Genomic DNA, 21,222 nt, shown 5'->3' with positions numbered 1-21,222 from the left:
GGCGACGGCAACGGCACCGGGAGCGGGACTGGGACTGGGACTGGGACTGGGACTGGGACTGCCACGGGGAGAGAAGGGCCTCAGCGAGGGGCCGCTCGGCAGTACCATGCTGAAGAAGTTCGACAAGAAGGACGAGGAGTCGGGTGAGGGGAGGCGGGGGGAGCTGGGCTGTGAGGGGAGACCCTTCGTGTGGGTAAGGGGGGGAGCCGTGAGGGGAGACCCCCCCCTCCTGTGGGTAAGGGGGGGAGCCGTGAGGGGAGACACCCCCCCCATGGGTAAGGGGGGGAGCCGTGAGGGGAGACCCCCCCCGCCGTGGGTAAGGGGGGGAGCCGTGAGGGGAGACTCAGTACACCAGCTGTGCAGCAGGGGCTGGCTGGTGTGCACAAAAGCGCAGTGAGAAGCACTGTGGAAATGCTGGAGTGGTCTGCTGCCATCCTGACGCTGCTGCAACCAGAGGCTAAACCAGTTGCGTTGGCACAGCACAGTGATTGCCTGCTGTGTCGCCAGGTGTGGAGTCTGAGACGAAATATTGAGGTTAGCCCAGTGCACAGTTGCCCTGCTCTCAAACCAGATGCTAAAGCAGGGTAGAATCCAGTTTGTAGTTTCTGGAACTTTTTTGACACAGATGTTCTGCTCTTCCAACACGATCACTGCCACTTTCAGTGGATCTGAAAGGCCGAGTGCACCGAAGAAAGATTAAGTGAATGCTTGACCTTTTGAAACTTTAGGCCTGGGTAGTAAGGAAGAGGTTGATATTTTATGTGGTGTGTAATTCAGGTGAAATCGAGGCTGGATATGGCAGTGTTTGCTTTCATGGTTGTGCCTTGTGGTATTTTTTTCATCTATGAAGCTTTCTACGCAGTTTGTTCCGCATAAAAAATCACTACGTCCTGAAGTGAATTGATTCTCAGCATAAATCTCAGTGATTGTTCTGTGTGACTGTACTTGCTTTTTATTTTAATGTGCATTAAATGCTTTGCCATTGTTGTTTCTCTTGTCCAAAGCCTCCAGTGACATCTTGACAAGCGGAGAATTTAGTGAGGCAACTGTTGGAGGGGAATTGCTCTTGGCTTTCATTTTTGGGGCTATTCTTCATTTGCATTTGCCACATGGTTCAAGGTGTTGGCGTTGCCTATGGCCAAGGCTGGCAGGAGATGCACTTCCTTGTGTTATGGTTGCACTATTTATTGGCTGGATGGTCGCACTCAAAGTGTTGTGGTCAATGGCTTGGTGTCTGAGTGGAGACCAGTGATGAGCGGAGTTCCTCAGGGGTCGGTATTGGAACCGGTGCTGTTTAACATCTTTGTCCAATCAGTGGGATCGAGTGCACCCTCAGTAAGTTTGACAGTGACATCAAGCTGTGTGGTGCGGTTGACGCACTGGAGGGAAGGGAGGCCATCCAGAGGGACCCTGACAGGCTGGAGAAGTGGGCCCGTGCAAACCTCATGGAATTCAACAAGGCCAAGCGCAAGGTCCTGCACCTGAGCCGGGTCAATCCCAAGCACAGACACAGGCTGGGCGATGAGGGGATCGAGAGCAGCCCCGAGGAGAAGGACTTGGGGGTGCTGGTGGGTGACAAACTAAATATGAGCCAGCAACGTGCGCTTGCGGCCCAGAAAGCCCATCGCATCCTGGGCTGCATCAAAAGCAGCGTGGCCAGCAGGTCGAGGGAGGGGATTCTGCCTTTCTACTCCGCTCTGTTGAGACCCCACCTGCAGTGCTGTGTCTGGCTCTGGGGCCCCTCAGAGAAGGACATGGACCTGCTCAAGCGGGTCCAGAGGAGGCCACGGAGACGATCAGGGGGCTGGAGCACCTCCCCTGTGAGGACAGGCTGAGAGAGTTGGGGTTGTTCAGCCTGGAGAAGAGAAGGCTCCGGGGAGACCTTACAGCGGCCTGCCAGTGCTTAAAGGGGGCCTGCAGGAAAGGTGGGGAGGGACTCTTCATCAGGGAGGGTAGTGACAGGATGATGGGTAACGGTTCTAAACTGAAAGAGGGGAGATTTAGATTAGCTATTAGGAAGAAATTCTTTACTGTGAAGGTGATGAGACACTGGCACAGGTTGCCCAGAGAAGCTGTGGCTGCTCCCTCCCCGGCAGTGTTCAAGGCCAGGCTGGGTGGGGCTTGGAGCAACCTGGTCTGGTGGAAGGTGTCCCTGGCCATGGCAGGGGGGTTGGAACTAGATGACCTTTAAGGTCCCTCCCAACCCAACCCATTCTATGATTCTATGGTGCTGACTCTTGTTGCTTTTGTTCATACCAAGAGCTCACAGAGCTCTCCTTCTTTCTGCCACTGCTGCTTGCATGCTTCCCAATATTTTTTCTTTGCTATTGCATTTACTTATCATCCTGTTGCTTCTGCCTCAAATGAAGATTCCTAACATCTACTGCACCTGCCTTCCTCATGTGGATTCTCTATATGTCCAAAATGTATAGCCTGAGTGCTTGTCATTCTCTGTATTAGCTGGAGTGCATCATCCCTCAGTTTACAGGCCTTGTATACTCATTCTTTCCATGTAAAGGCTAACAGGATAGTCTTTTGATTGAGATGAGTGTGTCTGCATAATTGGCTTCCGTGTCTTTGCTTTTCATGGGTGGTTTAGGTAGCCTTGGATGAAGTGCTTCCACTAGCTCTCAGAAATGCGCTTTGAGATGCTATTTTGGGCATATAATTGTTCTGAGATCCTTGCTTGGTCAGTGACTGTTTCTTTGCAAATCAGTACAAATTGTTGTTAGTCATCCCATACTAGGAGCATTCTGAACACAGCCTTTGCCTTTCCTGCATCTTTGTCCTTCTCTGATGGAAGAATGCCTTGACACAGGGTGCTGTGAGGACCAAGACCTCATGTGCAATGTATTTCAAGATTCTTAGTGCTATAAAAGACGAAGACGCGATGCTCTGTTGTTCATGGCTGATTTAGGGATTGTAGATGTGCTGGGCCATGGGAAATACTGTGCTGCCGTAAAGGTTTTTTGGAACATGTTCACATGCTCATGCTAGAACTGGTTCATACTCATCCTAGAGACGTTGGTTTTGTTCTTTCCCCTTCTCTTCTCTTCTCTCCTCAACCCCACATAAACGTACTTTGTTCAGCCACCTACTGCATTTGCAAACTTCTGAGCCAGAGGAGGGCAGTTTTTGAACAGGGAAGGAACCAGAGTGCAGATGTGTTCGCCTTTAAGCTTAAGGCTTACTCTTGTAAAGGGTCCTGGCACCAGCATAGGATGCTTCAAGCCCAGGACAGACCGGAGCTGGGCCCAGGAGCTGTGCTTTCTAGTGGATCAGGCTTGTTAAACAAACATTGGAACAGCGCTGGAAATGGCTGCATTTTGTCCCAGGGCCAGACTGAACATAGGTACTAATTAAAACCTGCTTATCAATAATTGGCAGCTTTTGAAAAGCTTCAGCTCACAAATGCTTAGGAGGCAAGCTAACAGAGACCCTGCAGAATGATAGTGCTTTTCCCTCTGATTATTTCGTCCTTAATTGGTGTGGGTTTTAATTATTTAATATAATTTATTCTATTAAGTGGAACAATGAAAATTACTCTGTGTCCAGACTCTCTAGTCCACTGTCTTGTTCACTTAATTAGTGATAGAGCCAAAAATACTTTACTGGTGGATTCCTGATTGGTTTATGAGGGAAGAATAAAGCACTCGTGACTCGCCAGTCTGGCAAGCGATACCTCTTTTTGCCTGCGCTTTTGTTTCTAGGCCTGTCTTATTGATGCTCTAACTGTCAGCAAGCTCCCAGCCAAGGGGCTGGAAATAGGTCTTTGGGGATAACAGTGGAGCACAGTTACTTTACAGCTAATCAGTCTACCTCGGCTCATGGCTAGTTACTTCTGGAAGGGATAACAAATCAGAGAATGTCCGGTTCGCCCTGCTTCCCTACCTGGTATGAAGACATCAAATTAATATTACTTAAAAGACGGAGCTCTGATTGCTTGGTGTTCATGAAAAAAGTTACTCCAAAATGCCCAGGCTGTTTTTAAAGTCTAGGCATGGTTAGGAAGTTGCTTTCCCATAGCACTATCCCTGAAAAGACTTTTACTCTCTATTTTGCAGGTGGGGGTTCCAACCCATTCCAGCACCTGGAGAAGAGTGCAGTCTTACAAGAGGTAAATCCTCAGACGTCGCCTTTGTGTACCCCTTTCTGGGTAGAGTCTCCCCCTCTCTTGAGTAGATCATTGGAGCAAGGAAGTGGGGGTTTGTTCCAGTCCTGCTAGCTTGGAAAGAAATGGGCAACACTCCCTTTGGTTCTTATTTTTGTTGTTGGAGGGAGGAAGGGAGAAGGTTGAAATGGTGTCTGTGATGAATTAAAGACTGTGGACTATAAACAGTAATAAAATGAATAAAATTATCTGGGAAAGATCACCCTAAAACAGGAAGGTTGGGAGATTGGCCTTCAATACCTTGAATGTCTTGTAGATGATGGGGTTAATGAGTAGGGTGTGAGTGTTTATTGAATAATCTATGAATTTGCTCTGAAAAAATTCCTTCCTGTTGAACAGCAGATAAACTTCTTGATCCCCAGACCCTGTTGTTTCAGCATCCATCTGTTTGCTTGCAATGTGAATGGTGTTGGCTCCTGTTAGCCTCGCAGCGCATGCATACATCTATCAGAAAAGCAATGTTTCAGCTAGCACACAATCCAGACTTGTGTGGGTGAAAGTGTGGTGAGGATTTGGCCTTTCAACCTTAATTGTGCTTGGATTCGCGATCCCAGGCTGTAGAACCAGCTGTTGAAAACAATTCCATGTTTAACAGGAATTGCGGGGAAATCTGACCCAAAGTCATTAAGAATATTGCCACACCTCACTCGCAGTATATTGTTTCTGTCGGTGGCCAAGACCAGACAAGACAGCATTTGCGAGGGGTTGTTGGTGTCAGCATCCTTGTCTGTGCTTTGTTTCCAGGCACGGGTGTTTAATGAGACTCCCATAAACCCACGAAAATGTGCTCATATCCTCACCAAAATCCTGTACCTCATAAATCAGGTAAGGCAAAGAAAACTTACACTTATACAGAGACACCTGCAGCAGGCCTAAAGCTGGTTGTGATAACTGGGATTTTCTTCCTTCTTTCCAAATGTTTTCCAGGGGGAGCACCTTGGTGTCATGGAAGCTACTGAAGCCTTCTTTGCTATGACCAAGCTGTTTCAGTCCAATGATGTAAGTCTGCTTGTTGTTTTCTGCTGTATTTATGCTGTATTGGTGGCACAAGTTGTCAACAGTGTCTTTTTCAGCCTCGAGATGTGCGCTTTCATACAATCAGCTTTTCCATCCTGCCTGGAGCTACCTGATCTGAGTGGGAAGAGTAGAATGAAAGTTTAGAAACAGAGATCAGCTTTGTAGCCCTTCTCAAACCCTGTAGTAGCTTAACTGAAGCATTCTCTGTTCTTGAGACAGATTCCTCCATTCGAATTGCTGTTTAACTCTTGAGATTGTGCTAGGCATAAATCAAGCATATAATTAGCTAGAGCACACTATGATTTGTGCCCAGCATTAAAAGATCCTGATTCCTGCTGAGAGTCAATGACTGTGTGTCCTGAAGGAGGCCAGGAATTAGTCCCCACCGACAGCAGTAGTACCATCACTAGTTGTCCCTCAAACCACAAGGTATTAAAATTATGAGACCAGTGTAGAAATTGCCACACTTGGGAATATAAATTGCTTACTTTCTTGCTTTTGAAGCAACAGGGTGCCTTCAGCTAATGACTTCAAGCTTTTCTTCTCATTCATGTGAGTGACGAGTGAAAGATGAAACTGTAGATCCAGCTAAATCTGGTATCTCTGCAGCTTCATCCTAAGATTGAGGGATTTAGAAAAGGAAGAGGTGTTTGGTTAATCAGTATGGGTTTTGTACATGTTTTACACTCAGGCACTGGGGCTCTCTGAAAGTATCAGGTTCTTGATCTTCACAATAAAAATCATGGAAGCGGGGAAAACAGATCCCTTCCTATCTGGGATCCTCTCAGATTATATCTGTCTTCCCTCTTTCCTTGTCAGCCAACTCTTCGCAGGATGTGTTACCTGACTATCAAAGAGATGTCTTCTATTGCAGAAGATGTGATCATCGTTACTAGCAGGTCAGTAACTTCATTTTTTCTTGCCGATATATTCGCGTGTCCTCCAGTAATGCCTGTCCAACCTCTTGGAGATAACTGTAGTCCCTAAGCAGGGTGTGGATAGGGAATGCCCTTGCTGAGGAAAATTTTTTCCTTTAAAAGAGGCCATTAAAATACAGACACTGAACTCCTAGTGATGTATGTGAAATGTGCTGTTTCCCCATATCCCTTGCCCATGGGTGTTTGTATTGTCTCTTTTGGTTACATGATATGGCAGTGCTGCTGTTTTTTCCTCTTTTGCAAAAGGCTGTTCCATTAACTCCTACTTTCCTGTCTGAATGCCTTGAAGCTTTTTGAAGATTTCTGGCATAAATCCCAAGGCTTTCAACAGGATTTACTGCTCCTGTAGAAGCACAGGGTGCAGCTTCACCAGGGAAAAAATTCCCTCTGTGAGTCATTCCTGGATTGCTGATCATACCACTGAAAGGCCAGTGCAGTATGAGGAGACAGGAGCCTGAGGGTATAGGGTCTGCTGAGGGCTGAGGCCATGCAGCAGGCAGAAGCCAGTCCCAAGTGCTGCGATGTGAGCTCCTGTCCCCTCATAGATGGTCTCAAACTGACCAGGGCCCTGGGGAAAGGGCAGGAATGAGCATTCAGTAAGGAAGGCAAACACCTCGGGGTTATGTGTGTGTGCTCCAGCCTCGCTTGGTGATCAGGAGCCCATACAGCCTGCTGATGGGCTTGAAACCTGAGTGCTGATCTCTTCCTTCTGTCTTCCCACCCCGGTGGGACTTGCCCAAGACCTGCAGTGCCTGCTTGGCATTCAGCTGTGATGCTGGCTGCCCGCTGTTCTGTGCGTGCACCTAAGAGCTGCTGGCTCAGGAGTGCAGTATTGAGAGCTTCCTGTTTTCAACCAGCTTAACCAAAGACATGACTGGGAAGGATGACAATTACCGAGGCCCTGCTGTGAGAGCGCTCTGTCAAATCACTGATGTAAGTGCTGCTTTTCCCTTGGGGCAGCCCTAGGCCCTTCCACTTTCCCTGCTTCACCCCATCCCACCTTCTGTTGCTTTTCATGCCTTTGCCTCTCCCCTTTCACACTCCTAAGGGCTTTTCTGTATCAGTTGTTGTTTCCCTCTCCCTGCAGAGTACCATGTTGCAGGCCATCGAGCGCTACATGAAGCAGGCAATTGTTGACAAAGTGCCAAGTGTATCCAGCTCTGCTCTGGTGTCTTCCTTGGTATGTAGTCCCTGCAGGGCGGGCCTGAGGGACAGTCAAGCTGGGAAGCAATCATCTGTGGTGGGACTGGAAGTCTCGGGAGTTTCATTGTTGCTATTTCCCTCTTTGTAACTGAGGGAACGGCGCTGACTTTGTGGGAGGTCGTTGACTGCTTGAGGCCATAGCCGTCATGGCCAGGTCTCTCCATGCTGATCCCTTGCTCTTCTATAAGATGCTGACGCCAGCACCCTCGTGGGGAAAGGCTCGTTGCTTCTTAATATCAGCTGATTCCCGAAGCTTCCTCCATCCTTCTCTCACGGGTTGTCTGTGGCTTTGTCTCCCTCCAGCACCTGCTGAAGACCAGTTATGATGTAGTAAAACGCTGGGTGAATGAGGCTCAGGAGGCAGCTTCCAGTGACAACATCATGGTGCAGGTAGGAAACCCGCTGTGAACACAGGGAATAGCAAGCAGCAGCTAGGAGTGGAGCAGACTGCTAGAGCTCAGCCAGACATCTGTGGGCAACAGAGGGTATAAAAGTGGAAAGAACACACTGTGGGTTTGTGACTGTCTGTTTCCCTGCACAGTATCACGCTCTGGGCTTGCTCTACCACGTGCGGAAGAATGACCGCCTGGCAGTCAACAAGATGCTCAGCAAGTTCACGCGCCACGGCCTCAAGTCACCGTTTGCCTACTGCATGATGATTCGAGTAGCCAGCAAGCTGCTGGAGGAAGAGGCTGGCAGGTGAGGGGGCTGCTTTGCCCTGCTGGAAGAGTTTTCTCGGGTCCTGCTTACATCTCCTCTTGCAAGGCTCACTTGCCATCTCATGAGGGCAATTACTTCTGTCTTTGAAGAGCAGCATGCAGCTTCTGCCCTCTTATTGTTGGCTAAAAGGCAGCAGAGAAAATACAGGATGCTTTCATGTTTGTTACGAGAGAGCTTCTGCGAGTTTTGTCTGTGTGCTTGCACATCAAATACTTTCTTGTTTCTCTGGACTGTTTTGCCTAGATGTTCTTTATTGAGATATTCTACTTCATTTTATCTGTCTTCTGTAACTATTTGGCTACCACGTATGCAGGGTGGCTTCCCAGTGGATAAGACTTGTGGTGTGTACAGTTAACTCACGGTGTGCGAGGGCTGAGGGACATTCCCGTTAGTCCGTGAGGCAGAGGGTGTCTTTTCACAAGGCAGTCTGACTTCCAGTCCAAGCATGCTATATGGTATAACGACCACTGCAAAATCTTGGGACAATGTATTTATGGCTGCTTTTCCCTTTCCAAAGGCTATAGGACCTGCCCGTTTCTGCTGCCAGATTCTTCATTTCTGTTAGCACCTTTGTTTTAATGATTTCTTGTGGGTTTTTTGTCCCTTAGCCGCGATAGCCCCCTGTTTGATTTCATCGAGAGCTGCCTGAGAAACAAGCATGAGATGGTGGTCTACGAAGCTGCATCTGCCATCGTTAACCTGCCCAACTGCACTGCCAAAGAGCTGGCTCCGGCTGTCTCTGGTAAATGTGGCGCTCACGGCGGTGGTGAGAGGCTTATGGGCCTGCAGTGGTGACACCTGCTGATTACCCCGAGAAACAAGACGTTGTGTGGTTTCAGGCTTGTAATGCTGCCGTAGCCTTTGTTGCTTTATGCTGCTGCTGAGAGCCTGTGGTGTGTGTGAATGGCTTTGCTCCTGTAAAGGTATTTGCCTGGTGTGTTCACGTGTGGGGTCTGAATTCTAACTGATAAATCTCCCTGCTTTAGACTGAGTGTAACTATGCAAGGAGCAAAGGTGTTGGGGTCCTGCCTTCCCAGCTCAGTCCAGTCCAAAGGTTCTCCTGAACTGGGACTGTTGGCGGGTAGGAAGGCTGTGTGTCACCTCTGTACACAGGGAGGGTGCCCTTCATGGGTCAGCCCTGAGAAAGGAACAGGGCTTGCATAGAAATGGAGAACAGCAGTTGAAATTGACTTAATAGGAAAGATGACAAGGTGATGAAATTGGCTTTCAGGAGTGAAGGACAGCAGCACCATGGGGAAAGAGGGAGGTGGGTAACAGCTAGTTGTCAGCAGGGTTGTGTGGCAAAGGGGACGACAGGGAGGGAACTGGTGAATTCACAGTTGCTTCTTAAGCATGCTTCCAGTTATCTTGTGCTTGCAGCTGTCTCTTCGTTGAAGCTCTTGCTTTAGGTGTGAAATGCTTCTCAATAACAGATTGCCTAAACATCTGCCTTTGTTGGTTTTCTCACCTTGCAGTTTTGCAGCTGTTCTGCAGCTCCCCAAAAGCAGCTCTGAGATATGCAGCCGTCCGTACCCTCAACAAGGTAGGAGCTGATCTCTTGGGAGCTGTAATAGTTTCTCAAGTGCAGGGAGGTGCACACTTCAGAAGAGAAAGGGGACCAGATTGTGTGATGATTTTGTGTGAATAACCTCTACCCTGGGCTGCAGCCTTACATTTGATAGCTTTGAGTGGAACAAAACCTCAAAGAAAGCTTTACAGAAGGAGGAAAAAAAAAAAAGCAATCATTTTCCTATGAGTGTCACTGGTCTTACATGTTACTGCTTCCCCTTCTGAGCTTCCTGTGGTGAAGGAGTTCCTTGCAAAAGAGGGATCAAACCGTGATGCTGCTTCTTGCCTGCTCTGTGGCAATCTTTGCTCCAGCTTTTCCCTTGACCTCGTAAACTCTAAAAAAGAAAAAGACAGAATGGCAGTGTCTGGTAACTGCTTACTTCCACCCACAAAGCTATTCTGCACAGCTAGGCTCACTGAATTTTTCTTGGGAGTTTGCAGCTTTCTTTTCTTAATATATAGAGGAGAATGAGAGTGTTAAAAATAGTAAAAGATCATTTATTACTGGTGCTTCTCTTCCAGCAAGAGATGCAATTCTGCAGTAAGAAAGAGCTTGTTACTTTACCCTCAGATTAGTTGTTTGCCTAACATGACCCTCACATACAGTCTGTAGCGTTTGTTTGTACAGGAAGGAGTGAGAGCTTAAAGAGACTTGGTGGATTTTGCCAGCTGGGCCTTTTGCATCTATTAAGTAATTTCCACTCTTCCTTGTGTGCTCTAGGTGGCCATGAAGCACCCATCCGCTGTGACTGCCTGTAATCTAGACCTGGAGAACCTCGTGACTGACTCCAACCGCAGCATAGCCACTCTGGCCATCACCACACTGCTGAAAACCGGCAGTGAGAGCAGCATTGACCGGCTCATGAAGCAGATCTCCTCTTTCATGTCAGAAATCTCAGATGAGTTCAAAGTAAGGAAGTGGGAGGAGGAGGGTTCCTGAAGAAACCCCTTGGTCTTTGTCTATGTTTGTGCGTGCACTCTGAAACCTGCATGGATCTGCTTCCAGCAGCTGGGCTGCAGAGTATTTGGAGGGGAGGGAAGAGAAAGAATCTGAAGCTGTCAGCCTAAGCCATGCCTCGGTTGTACAGCATCTAGCTCCAAAGTCATATGCTGTCTTCTGGGGAGATGCCCTTTCTTCTTTCCAGTGGATGTGGGCTTTTGGCAGGGGCTGGCCAGTGCATAAAGGTCAACCTCATCCAGTTCCTGGGGTTATACCTCCTGGAACTGCGTTTGTTGGATAAGTAAAGGCAAAACCATAGTTTCCAGGCTAGGGACCAGCATAAAATTGACGCGATTCAACTAATTTTTTCCTGCCTGGTGAGACAGAATTGTTTTTCACTTGCCTCGCTTTTCCTCCAGGTTGTAGTGGTGCAGGCCATCAACGCACTCTGTCAGAAGTACCCTCGCAAACACGCTGTCCTCATGAACTTTCTCTTCACTATGCTTCGGGAGGAGGTAAGTTTGCAGGATAACTACTTTGTGTTCCTTGTTTGTATGCATGAACTGCAGGACTGCACAGTGGCCCCTGTGAGAGTCAAGATTTTACTGATGATGCTGTGCAGTAAGAGCCTCCCCAAAAGGCTTGCAGTCCAACTGGCAGAAATGGCCAGCTGTGCACAATAGTTATACGCATACTGCCAGGCGTATTTTTAATGTGGTTTTCATTCTTCGATTTTTCTGGGGGTTTATTTACTCTCAAAGCAAATGCAGGCAACAGCAGATCTGTTGGCAGCCCATGCATGTTTCACATTTGAACCAGCTTCCTTTTATACTTTGACAGCAAATTCCAAGAAGTTTTGTCTTGTACACAAAGATTTGATAACAACCTATTTATTGATGACACGGGACCACTTTTGTTCTGTTCTCTGTGCTGTGGCAGTGAAGGGATCACGAGTACCTATAACCATTCTCTGCATTCAGTCAGACATAAATTGCAGAAAGACAGCTTTACAGAGGTTTGCTGAGGCCATTTCTAAATGAGTTAACATGCCTGCAGCACAGCTGGCACCACTGCTTGCTCTGACATCACTTTCTGCCAATTACAGCCTCTCATTTGGGAACAAACCGGAGCATCTCATTTTGTTCCTGTGAGAAATGGACCATCCTCCTTTCCCAGGTCTTACGTGGGTGGATGGTATCATTTTGAATGTGGTTTTGTAGTTCAAACCATTCTGGTTTAAAGCTTTTTTTAATCCAAAGTAGCTTCAGAAAGATCCCTCAAATGCCCAGCACTGTGCGTGTAATTGGCAGAGGATAGTGTGCAGTTTAATCCCCTGGTGTGTACTGAGGATAATAGTAAATAACGTCTGAAGATAACCAAGCATTAACAGCATGTCAGGCTATGGGGTGTGCCTGGGGAGGTATTGATTGCCTGTCTTCCCAGACTAATGGGGCTGTTCGCTGGGTCCTGCTGTGGCAGATATGATCCTTAATATATTTCTCCCGTGATTCATCCTCAGATAAGCTAAAGGGGAGACAGTTGGGTTTTTTCTCCTCCCATATGGCTGTCTTTATGCACTAATTCTAGTGGCAGAGGATTTTGAAGGAGATATAAACCCTTCAGGCAGATGGATTCTTTTACCCTCTTTAGGACTTGTTTTTTTCTTCACTGCAGCCTTTCTGAAGGGAGCTGGCAAGAGAGCTTGAATATTAGCTGGCCCTCTGGGTATAAAAAGGGTCAAAAGTGGGGCAGCATTCCTGCCCTCTGCTTTCAAACACAGGTTAAAAGCACTGAGTTGACTGACCTTTTCAAAGAAAATGCTTTCCTCTCTGACTAGTTCAGAGTCTCTAATACTTCAAGATTTCCAGCTGAGCAATTCCCTTTTGCTCCTTAGGGTGGCTTTGAATACAAGCGAGCCATCGTGGACTGTATCATCAGCATCATTGAGGAGAACTCAGAGAGCAAAGAGACAGGCCTGTCTCACCTCTGTGAATTCATTGAGGACTGCGAGTTCACTGTGCTGGCCACTCGTATCCTCCACCTCCTGGGGCAAGAAGGGCCCAAAACCAACAACCCCTCCAAATATATTCGCTTCATCTACAACAGGGTTGTCCTGGAGCACGAAGAAGTCCGGGCAGGTAAGAGACAGACCTGGAAAGCTGTCTGCCCTATATTTCTTCAAGGAAATATAATGTATGAACACCTCTGCTTTTGAGGATTGTGGTTGGCTCTAGTCCTGCGCAGATCTTCTTACACAGCAAAGATCCTGCAGTAGTATTGATGGAAGAGATGGCCTGCAGCTGAGAAATGGGGAGGAAGATGCAGTGACTCTGAAACTAAGCAGAGGATGGTTGCAGGCACTTTGCTGTAATACATCTGCCTCTTTCTAGTCCCAGTAATGCTTTATACTAGTCCTGGCATCTCTGATGAGGCATTTGATCGAGGTCAGAAAATGGAGGAAACTTCAGCTGATTTCTTTGCTTTCTAATTCTGTTTTCATGACTTGTGCTATAGGTGCTGTAAGTGCCCTGGCCAAGTTTGGAGCCCAGAATGAGGAGATGTTACCCAGTATCTTGGTGTTACTGAAAAGGTGAGTTATACCTCAGACTTTCTCAGCATCCTGGGTGAAAAACCCTGTTTGCTTGAGAGCTCATTGGCATCCCCATGCATGTCTAGTCTCTTCTAACTGTGGATCTGAGAAGGTTCAGTGGGTACCTGGGATCCTGCGATGGGATCACCACTGCATTCAGCACCCCAAAGTGGACAGAAGCCAAGTGTGATGGAGGATTGCTTTTCTAATACAATTACGAGTAGATTGCTGGCTGTCTCCTATGACATGTTCTTTCTGGACCTGTAAGGTGGCTTAGTCACCTGGATTCATTCCCGTGGACTCTGCTGTCTTGCACTGAAGAAAGTTTTCCACTTTCCTCTCAGGTGTGTGATGGATGATGACAACGAGGTGAGAGACAGAGCTACCTTCTACCTGAATGTTCTGGAGCAGAAGCAGAAAGCCCTCAATGCTGGCTACATCCTGAACGGTAATGCAGGAAGCCCTCAAAACAAGTCTGTACCTCTTTCCTGGTTTAACAAGTGACAAAGAGCTGGCATTATCGTGGTTTCAGTGACCTGTCCCTTCTGTCCCCAGGTTTGACAGTGTCCATCCCTGGCCTGGAGAGGGCTCTACATCAGTACACCCTGGAGCCATCTGAGAAACCCTTTGACTTGAAATCTGTTCCTTTGGCAACAGCTCCCACCACCGAGCAAAGAGCAGGTGAGGAACAGTCCCCTGAATGCTGGTCCAAACTGCTAGTAATTCAGTTGCAGCTCCAGCCTTCTGACAACAGACTGCATTGGGCTTGCTGGGAATTGCTGAGCTCCATCCTATTTGAATTTTGTGGGATTGTATCTTCTGTAAAGGCTAAGGCCAGCAAATCTGGTTGCTCCCACATTAGTGTTTCAGTTTAGACCAATTGCTAATAATAGTAATAGTTGGTAATCCGTATTGGAGCTGCTGCTGTTCCAAAGGTGTTTAGGAAGATAAATATGGGTGGTATGGCAAGATGAGAAATGAGCTCCCTTCCTTTCCTTAGTCAAATCACTTTCCAGACATTGATCTGTTTTCTGATTTAGTTGCTTCTTACTCTTCACCTTCAAATCTTTTGGGTTTTGTTTGTTTGTTTTGTTTTTGTCTCACAGAAAATGTCCCTGTTGCTGTAGTCAAACAGCCAGAGAAGGTGGCAGCAACACGGCAAGAAATATTCCAAGGTAAACTGATGCAAGGCCTCTCCTATGCCTGTCTGTGAGAACAGTATAGCCACCTCTTGCTGAGCCTGCCTTAGACCCTCTGGCTTTTTCCCATCTCCTTTCAGAGAGTGAAATGGGCTCCCAGATTTGTCAGCTGTGCGCCCTGGGGGTGAGGCTGCCTGCAGTCCTGTTCTTTCTGTCATGCAATAGATGGCTCTGTCTTTGCTTTTAAAAGTCCCTGGGGAATGTTTATGGATGTTTGATGGATAGCTCCTTGCTGCAGCAGCTTCTGGCAGCTCAGATGAATGCTTTGAAACTGCTAACACCTTCCCGTGGGTTGGCGAAGGCAGTGGTTTCTGTGTCCTCTGTTTCAGAGCAACTGGGGGCAATCCCAGAGTTTCGAGGACTGGGCCCGCTCTTCAAGTCTTCGCCAGAGCCTGTCGCCCTGACAGAGCTGGAGACAGAATACGTGGTTCGCTGCACCAAGCACACATTTGTCAGCCACATGGTGTTCCAGGTGGGTGGCTATGGCATGTGGTGCTGAAAGAGGACTGGGAAATAAGCTCCTGACTGGTTAAAAGCTCCACTGGGAAGAAATAGCTCAGGGATGTCTGCGTTCAAAGCATATCACTGCAATGAGGAGTCCTTAGTTTCTCATCCAAGGCAGCAGAGCCCCAGAAAAACGTTAATTAGGGAGCGTGTGTGTGGCTGAACAATGCTTACATGTACAGGCAAATCAAACAAGCACTAGATGGGGCTGTTCTCACTGAGCAGTTGGCAAGGGGAGCTGTGTTCTTTCCTCAGGGTCCCCAGGCATGTGGTTCGGGCATAAAAGCGGGAAGCTTGCTGTATCTGAGAAGCTGAAAAATGTACCCAAGAAATGGATGTTGTGGGGGAGAGCTCTTCATCCCCTGTGTTTTATTTTAGCCTGTGTAGTACAGGTGCTGTTTTTCTGTACGTCTTGGCCTTGGCTGTACCGCACTGCTGCTACATGTGAGATGTTAGGATTGATGTGCCAGCATCTTTGCCGGGGCCTTGGGGAGTTCAAGGCATGGTGAATCCTACACTAGCTGGTGAGCAGCAGTGTTTTGTCCTTAGCCAGCTCCTTCCTCGGAAGCTCAGAACTGTTTATGCAGTGCTTGTAGGGGTTGATCTTTGTTTTTGTTGTCGGTCCACCAGCTGCAGTTGTATGAGGTTAAGTGACTCGTCATTCCAGCTGAAGTGAAGTCTAATCAGCAAGTTTAGACTTGCTGCAACTTGTGCTGTGCAAAGGATCATCTTCCCATCTGCTGTGGGGCCCTGTGTCCCTGTAGCATCAAGTGAGAAGATGGAGGCAACACAGTACTCGCATTTCCATACAGCAAAGAGTTAACCCAGGAGTTACCATCTAGGGAGAAAGAACAAAGTACATTTAGAGGAAAAAGTTCCACACAACTGGTGAACTGAAACACGCAGAAGCTGACACATCCCGGCCCTTGCTGAATTTGTGCTGCTGCCTGGGTTGCAGAGGGCAGGCATTGGATGGTTGTGTGCTCGTTCATTTTAAGTGTTGTTGCCTTTAAAAAAAAAAAAAAGTTTGCTGGAACACTGGAGTCCCCTGCAGGGTTTTAGTTTCTCCCCTAAAGCGTGTGAATGAGTAGTTTTTAGTCACAGTTGCTCTGTGACTAAACTGGAAAGCATAAGCCCTATGACGAGCCGGCCGATAGCGAGTTGCGCTGTTGAAACAAAGAGCTGGGGGTTCACCAGTTGACACCACGCTCCCACTCTGCCTAAAGGGAGTCTGGTATTAGATGTATAGCGAGAAGCTTCAAGCTGTTGCTGCTTTCCCCTTCCCTGTTTAGTTTGACTGCACAAACACCCTGAACGATCAGATCCTGGAGAATGTCACGGTACAGATGGAGCCAACAGAGGGGTATGAGGTCATTGGCTACGTACCTGCCAAAACCCTGGTGTACAACCAGCCGGGTACCTGCTACACGCTGGTGGCACTGTCTGAAGAGGATCCGACAGCAGGTAAACAGTTTGCCCTCTGTGTTTTCCTGACGTCCCCTAAATTAAGCATACTGTATTGCTCACCCCCACACATTCTACCTTGCATCCTAGCCAGATATTTATAGCCTGTGTGTGGGTGCAGCACTGAGTGATGCTGAGCATGACTTCTCTTTGCTGTTTGGGGCTGTCAGGCCCCCCTTCTCCTCTCCTGGTTCCCTTGTGCTGTAGCATTGTCGACTCAGGCTATGAGAGCCAGCAGATGAGCATTCAGCTCTGCTGAGTTCTCCCATGCACCCTGGCAAGTCCTTCAGCCTGTCTGTTTGTGTTAGTGTGTGGGGAGGCTGGTGCTTGTGAAGTGTGCTGCAAGTGCCCAGATGCTCTGAGTAGCAAAGGGGTATTTTGGACAAACTGCTAGAATTTCAGGGATGTCTGTTTGAACTGAACATCCCCTCATTTTGTCATGGCCCAGAGCATGAACCAGGCCTTACCTGTGCTTTCGTCTCCCTGGTTTGTATTCTGGGGCTGCTCACCTGTGTGTGTTGCTGCTGTTTACCCAGCAGTGCCCATCTTCTTGGGGATGAGTCATCGCTTCCTTTCCCAGCCGAGTGGTGTTAATCAGCTGCCGTGTTGCAGTGCAGGGTTGTTTCGTTTTGGAGGCACATGAACTGATCTCTAGATAAATGATGTTGCCTCTTAACAGGGCGCTGGTGGGACACATTTAGTTAGTATTCCCAAAACAACCTGAGGTTCGTCAGTAATAGCACTTGATCTGAGGATTATGGTTTTGTACGACCATCATGAGCCTGTCTTTGTCACTGCTTGCTATCCTTAATATTACAAATAAATACCTTGTCCTTGAGAGACAGAAACTGTCGGAGAGCCCTCTCTAGGTCGCTGGCTAAGCCTATGCTGCTGACAGTGACAGGGAGAACGCAGCTGCCCCAAATCTCCCAGCCCCATTCTGCCACAGGGGAGCACGGACCTGGTGGTAATGTGAGCTTTGCCTTTGCCTCCCCTGCCTCCAGTGGCCTGTACCTTCAGCTGCATGATGAAGTTCACCGTCAAGGACTGTGATCCGAACACGGGTGAGACGGACGACGAGGGTTATGAGGATGAGTATGTGGTAAGGAGCTGGCTGTGTACCCGATCACAGAAACTGTTGTCCTTTCGATGGGTTTTGTGATCTGTGCTCAGATCCCTGCAAGCAATGGTGTGACCACCAACGCTGATGTGAGCAGCTTCATGTGAAGAGGGGGTTCTTGCTGTCCCTGTGGTGTCTGTCCCAGGAAGCAGATGCGGGTTTGCAGAGCTTGCTCTGTCTCATTTGGAGTACCCTTCTGTTGCTTCCCAGGCAGACACCTGACTGTGCAGGATACCTGTGTCTTGGGAGGCCACGGTGTGTCCTCCAGGTTTGGCTGGCTGTGCCCTGCCGGCTCCAGCAGTTGCACAGTCAGGTTTGTGGAGACAGAGGACCATTGGACACCTTCTGTTCTCCATGAGTTGCTCTCCATGGTGGCACACTTAATTGCCTAGTGTCTGGCCTGATACAGGGAGATTGCTGTCCTTGTTCTTGCTCTGGGGAAGGTGGGGCTTTTCCTTCCCTAGCACTAAGACTGATGAAAGCACTGATGCTCCAGAAGCACCTCTCTTCCAGGCTTTGCTTTCCAGGCAGGCTGTTTTACCACAGAGCAAGAAGCTGAACTTATGCTTGGTCAGAAAATGAGACTGGCTCACAGAGGGTGGTGTTTACCCTCTGGAGAGGAAGGGATGTTGTGACACAACCTCAGCTTGCCATGTTTGCTCCAGAGGCTGTTTTCTATGCGTTGCCTGTCACTGCTGCGAAACTGATTAGAGGCACTGCTGTGCAGTGAGTCACCGGGGACACAGCGTCCTCCCAGGAGTGGGGAGGGTTTTTCCCAATGGAATATGCAAAGTTAACCCCTCTCTCTGCTTCCCACCAGTCACCAGGGCATTTGAGTGATATTTAAACAAACCCTTCCATGTGTTTCAACTAGAATTGGGAGGAGATTCTTTCCTGCAGCGGTTGCTGAAGTGAATGCAGGCTGGTGTCTGGCCATCTCTGGCACTGACTGCACTTCGATACATGCTCTGGAGGAACAAGCCCAGTTCTGCCTTGCACCCATGTAGTCACAGCAGCAGTTCAGCTAACCCAGCACACAGCGTTAGGTGGTAACAAGCGTCTTGACGGTGTCTCACTGTACCAGCCTACAAAATGATAGGCCAGAAAGGCAAAATACAAGCTCATGTGCATTCCAGGGAAGTAAATGCTGAAGCTGTGTGAGCACAAGCAGCTATTTCTTAGCTTTTGTTATTTTTCTCTGTTTTGGACATGTGTCCAGTGGTTTGATCTCTGTCAGGCCAAGAGCTGTGCTCAGGAGGGGAACCTGCTTTGTAAACCCTGGAAATGGCATGACCAGTGGCTTTCCCAGGCCTAGCAGTTGCTCAGCCAAGCAGTGTTTGCTCAAGCAAACCCAAAGGGGCAGGGTTTGCTCTGACATATCCATGAGTGGAAGTGGAGACACTCTCCTGCATCCGCCTGATCTCAGGGAATCCTGCCTGAAGGTCACTCTGGAGAGATCAGGGTTAAGAACAACCGTGTTTCACTTGAACCTCTTCTACCACCAGCTTGAAGACCTGGAGGTAACAGTAGCTGATCACATACAGCGAGTCCTGAAGCCAAACTTTGGAGCAGCCTGGGATGAAGTGGGTGATGAGTATGAAAAGGAAGAGACCTTTACTTTATCTGCTATTAAAACCCTTGAAGGTAAGGGGGTGTCTGAGCCCAGGAGAGCTCGTAACATTCCCTCCAGCAGGCAGAGTCTGGAGGCGCAGTCTGGCTCACTTTAGATCTCTCACAGAAATATTAATGGGGCAAAACCCTTCACAAGTTATTTCACCACAGCTGTTAAATGTGGAGCTACAGGTACTGCGATGACAGGTTAGTTCAGGTTTCAAAAAACCAATGAGTATTCTGGACCCTGTGGAGACCAGGCTGGATTGTGGGATGCAAGAGAACATCTTGCATTGCTCTTGCACTCTACCCTCCCAAGCAGACCATAGTTCAGCTGTGAGCTCACACTTTCCTTCTTGAGACCAGTAAGAAAACATGCAAAGAGCAGAAGACATGAGGTTGGTGGGCAGGCTCATGGTGTAAGCCCTCTTTCATCGTGTAGTAGAGTCCTTTTATTTTTCCTGAGAAGCCCTGTGAAAACTCGGCCCTTTTGATGGGTTAGAAGAGTGTCCTTGTCCTATAGCTGTCTCTGTGCTTCCTTGTGCAGCCCCCTGGGATTTGAAATACCCTCCCTGAGGCCTTTTCAAATTACTTCTGAAGACCTGTGTCTTGCAAGATGTCTCCTTCCTTCTGCATCTGCCCCCAGAGAAGCAAGCGGGCTGTCGGGGCTGTGCAGTAAGTGTGCAGCCAGCTGCACTCTCCTGCTTCCGTTGGCTGACTCATTCACCCTTTTCTTTCTGTTGCACCTTTGCTGCATCAGATAACAGAACCACCTTGTGGCAGTGGATTTTTTTGTGTGCTGTCTTTGCTCCACGGTGGCCTCCAAAAACATGATACTGATCAATGCTGTGTTCTTCAGGACAGGGAACATGAACCCCAACATGCAGGGAGGGCTCAAGTCACCTTTTAGATGCTCTTTGTGTGTACCTGTTAAGATACCTGTGACATGGAGCCTGTTTCATTTATTTTTTCTTAACAGAGGCAGTTAGTAATATCGTGAAGTTCCTGGGGATGCAGCCCTGTGAGCGATCGGATAAAGTGCCAGATAACAAGAACTCTCACACGCTGTACCTGGCAGGTGAGCTATGGGGTGAGGTCTCTGCTTGAGGAGCAGCTCTTTGTGAGGTTGCACAAGAACTGCCTGTTGAAAATCAGGGCAGGAGTTTCTGATGGAGCCCACTGTGCTCCAGGTAGGATTTAGAGGCTTGTGCCAGCCATGGTTTCTGTCTCTGCAGGTGTAGAGCAGGTGGTGCTGGGATCAGGGAGGGTGTGGGGGATGCTGGGATCAGCCCCAGGCTCGGCTGGGTGGCATTTGCTGTCTTCATGATCTGTGGCATCCTGGTTTGGAGTGAGCCTGTGGGGAAAGCCCAGCACCCTTGCCCAGCAAAATGGATCTATATTGGAGCTCTTAGATAAGTGACTGGTAGTCACCAAAGGAGTACTTGGATCTCTTGTCAGCTGGAGTTTATTTTACACTTTGCTTTTGTGAATTTTACAGTAGCAGGAGTCGCAGGTACGTTACAATGAAAGGGCAATGTGCTGCTCGAGGGTTTCTCCTGGCCCAGTGCTGGGGATTTGCCAGACTACCTGTAGGAAGCCTGCCCTTGCCAAGCGGTAGCGTTCATTTTTAGGCTTGCAGGGAAGCCCTCACTCCTTCCTCCTGCTCTCCCTTCCAGGTGTGTTCCGGGGTGGCCATGACCTCCTGGTACGGTCTCGTCTCGTCCTGACCGACACGGTGACAATGCAGGTTACTGCCCGCAGCGGAGAGGAGCTCCCCGTGGATGTGATCATGGCCTCTGTCGGATAAACCCCCTTTCCTAGGACTGTCCTGACACCGAGCCCCCGCGGGCAACGCTTCTTTCTCTGGCAGCAGAATAGGGATCACGTTCACTACAGCAGCTTTTGTGTTCTCTGCAGTACGGCTGTATTCGGGGCTCTGTCTGCAAAATAACGATGTTTTCAAGGTCCGATTGCACGCAGCGCTTTGCCCCCGCCCCGCAGGCTTCCGCGGCGGGTGGCCCCTTTCTGTCGCGGTGGCAGCGTGTGGAGGCGAGGCGAGACCGGACCGCGGCCGCCGCTCCCTGCCCTCTTTCCGGCGTTCCGTAATAAAACCATCTCATGGCTCCTCCTGGCCTGTCTCACGGGGAAGGGAAGGCGGTTCGGCGGCGGGGGGCCG

The 21,222-nt window shown here is 48.7% G+C and overlaps 1 protein-coding gene across 1 annotated transcript; it reads left to right on the top strand.

Annotated features, from left to right (window-relative positions):
- The first annotated feature begins 42 nt into the window (after window positions 1-42).
- Window positions 43-21,078, top strand: COPG1 (coat protein complex I subunit gamma 1). The gene is made up of 24 exons (XM_086469712.1): window positions 43-143; window positions 4,065-4,117; window positions 4,916-4,996; window positions 5,099-5,170; window positions 6,008-6,087; window positions 6,984-7,059; window positions 7,214-7,306; window positions 7,633-7,719; window positions 7,871-8,028; window positions 8,658-8,791; window positions 9,525-9,592; window positions 10,340-10,528; window positions 10,978-11,073; window positions 12,453-12,696; window positions 13,073-13,148; window positions 13,493-13,596; window positions 13,704-13,829; window positions 14,255-14,323; window positions 14,677-14,819; window positions 16,144-16,315; window positions 17,320-17,417; window positions 18,941-19,079; window positions 20,026-20,124; window positions 20,723-21,078. Exons 1-24 carry the CDS (start codon window positions 107-109, stop codon window positions 20,851-20,853), a joined length of 2,625 nt encoding a protein of 874 aa, XP_086325838.1. The 5' UTR covers window positions 43-106; the 3' UTR covers window positions 20,854-21,078.
- Window positions 21,079-21,222: the final 144 nt, after the last annotated feature.

This window comes from Leptosomus discolor, chromosome 9 (assembly GCF_034619465.1).
Source record: "Leptosomus discolor isolate bLepDis1 chromosome 9, bLepDis1.hap2, whole genome shotgun sequence".
NCBI lineage: Eukaryota > Metazoa > Chordata > Aves > Leptosomiformes > Leptosomidae > Leptosomus > Leptosomus discolor.
The sequence above is the reverse complement of the archived record's forward strand: the minus strand, read 5'-3'. Positions and strand labels throughout refer to the sequence as shown.